Raw genomic sequence first — 2506 nt, forward strand, 5'->3', positions numbered from 1 at the left:
TTTGCAACTTTATAAAGCAGAGGGCTAACATCAAGCAGAGAAAGAAGTAGCTCCCCATGGCGACTTACAGTGAGTCTGGGGAGCTCACTGGAGTCCATGGAAGTGGGTGGGGTGCTGATAGCCTCACCTTGGTCCTCAGACACACATGTCTGAGGCCTTCCTGGAGATTCTAACGTAGTCTGCGGTAGGAATTAATGTGTGGTTTGGCTCGTGTAACTGAAAATAATAAACAGAGATGGGATGTTGATAATAGAGAAGCCCCGAATTGTATCTAGGAAGGAAAAGGGAAAAGAGAGAGGAGAGAGAGAGAGAGAGAGAGAGGGAGAGAGAGAGAGGGAGGGAGGGAGGGAGAGAGAGAGAGCAGTGTTAATGCTGAGCTAAAACAAGGCATAATAAAAAAGAATAAGATTAATTTTCGCCTCAGAAATAATGAATAGAACAGAGACATGCTTAAAATCTAAAATCTGTAGCTGGACTTTTTTTTTCTAGGAAGAAAAAAAAAAATGATATCTCACTCCTGAGGGCAGGAAATACATTAGCTACTATGAAGGCAAATTACCGGATACAAATGTTGACCCTGACAGCCCGGGCCGGGCTGGTCAGCTGTAGGAGATAAAGGACAGCCTTGGCTCTCTGGAGCAGGGGTGAGATGATGCCTCCGGAAAGCAGTGGCCTAAGGAAAGCAAAACTAAAGGAGGCGTTTCTCTCACAGGAGGGGTCTCCCTCACAGGAGCGCCAAGGAGGTTGACTCTGAGTGGGACTCTAGGAAGCAAAAACCTCAAGATGAAGCCTCTCCCGGATGTGAGACGCACTACGGAGAGAGCTCATGCAGAGAAGCACACTGATCCTCAAATTGGTAATGGAACCCAGGCACCTAGCGTGCCCTGCAAAGCCACTCACGCTGTCCAGTGGGGACCTTTTCCAGAAACAAAACATTACAGACACACAGAGGATGAACAACAAAAGAAAACAAACTCTCCCAAAACACACAAAACAAAAGAACAACCTGAAAAGGTATGAGATTTGGTTGTGGTTCAAAAAAACACAGAACAGATGAACCAGCAACATGACTGATAGAAATACTTCTGTAGAATAATCTTTCAAATTCTTCAAAAGGTTTTTTTTTTAATCCAATTTTAAAGGAATAAAACGCGTTGAGGATGTATCTGTGTTGGCAGAGGGCTTGCCAAGTAAGCTGGAATACCAGAGTTCAATCTCCAGCACTCACATTAAAAAGGGGGGGGGGGGTCCACGCCCGAGATACCTTGATGACCGTGCAGCTCTGAGTCCACACCTCCGTCTACACTGCAGGCATGACGTCATACGCTATTGTCTACTTCCCAGTTCGAGGGCGGTGAGAGACCAGAGCTGGAAGGAGGAGGTGGTTACCAAAGATATCTGGATTCAAGGCTTGCTCAAGCCCACTTGTCTGTACGGGCAGCTCCCCAAGTTTGTGGATGGAGACCTCACCCTTTACCAGTCCAATGCCATCTTGTGTCACCTGGGCTGCTCTTTCGGGCTTTACGGGAAAGACGGGAAGGAGGCTGCCCTGGTGGATATGGTGAATGATGGGGGGGTGGAGAACCTTTGCTGCAAATATGGCTTCCTTAGCTACACCAACTATGAGACTAGTAAGGATGACTACGTGAAGGCTCTGCCTGGGCATCTGAAGTCTTTTGAGACCCTGATGTCCCAGAACCAGGGAGGCAAAGCTTTCATCATGGGTGAACAGATGTCCTTTGCTGATTACAACTTGCTGGACCTGCTGCTGATTCACCGAGTCCCAGGCCCTGGCTACCTGGACAACTTCCCCCTGCTCTCTGCCTGTGTGGCTCAACTCAGGGCCCAGTCCAAGATCAAGGCTTTTCTGTCCTCGCCCGACCATGTGAACCATCCCATCAATGGCAATGGCAAACAGTAGTGGACCAAAGAGACAAGAGCTTCTTGTCCTCCTTTTCGAAGACTAATAAAGTTTGTAAGGAGGTGGGGAAAAAAAAAAAAAAAAAAGGTGGACCGAAGGTCCCCTGGGCCTGATGGCCAGCCAGTCATATGAGCTCCACAGAACTTACACACATGTGAATTCACATCTACACACACATGAGCACACATGAACACATACAAAGATATATACCACATACACAGAGAGGAGAAAGAGGATGAAAAGGAGGAAGAATTATTAAAGATTAATTGAATGGGTAAATGAGTGAAAAGGCCCTGAACAAAGGCATGTTCATACACCTTGATATAAGCGTAATAGAGAACATCAAGTCATATTTAGCAAGAATGTCATTCATGATTCTCATTGATACACTAAAAAGAGAGACCACAGCACCATCTTCAAGATGCAGAAAAAGCAAACAGTGTACAAGGTGGCAGCTGTGCAGCAGAGTCCTGTCATCTCCCTCCCCCCAGATTAAAACCTTCCATCTTGGAGGAAAGCCCCCTTAAAGCCCAGGATGCTAAAGGGAAGGTGAAACAGCAGGATGTCCAAAGTGTGCATGGAAAC

At 46.7% G+C, this 2506-nt stretch overlaps 1 protein-coding gene across 1 annotated transcript; it reads left to right on the plus strand.

Moving 5' to 3' along the window:
* Positions 1-783: 783 nt before the first annotated feature.
* LOC308426302 (glutathione S-transferase P-like) lies at positions 784-1921 on the plus strand (the record flags this gene model as incomplete). The annotated part of the gene is made up of 2 exons (XM_080924038.1): positions 784-908; positions 1345-1921. The coding sequence occupies 2 exons, from the start codon at positions 784-786 to the stop codon at positions 1919-1921; spliced, it is 702 nt and encodes a 233-aa protein (XP_080780164.1).
* Between the last annotated feature and the right edge of the window lie 585 nt (positions 1922-2506).

Source organism: Micromys minutus, assembly GCF_963924665.1.
Source record: "Micromys minutus genome assembly, chromosome: 10".
NCBI classification, from domain to species: Eukaryota; Metazoa; Chordata; class Mammalia; order Rodentia; family Muridae; genus Micromys; species Micromys minutus.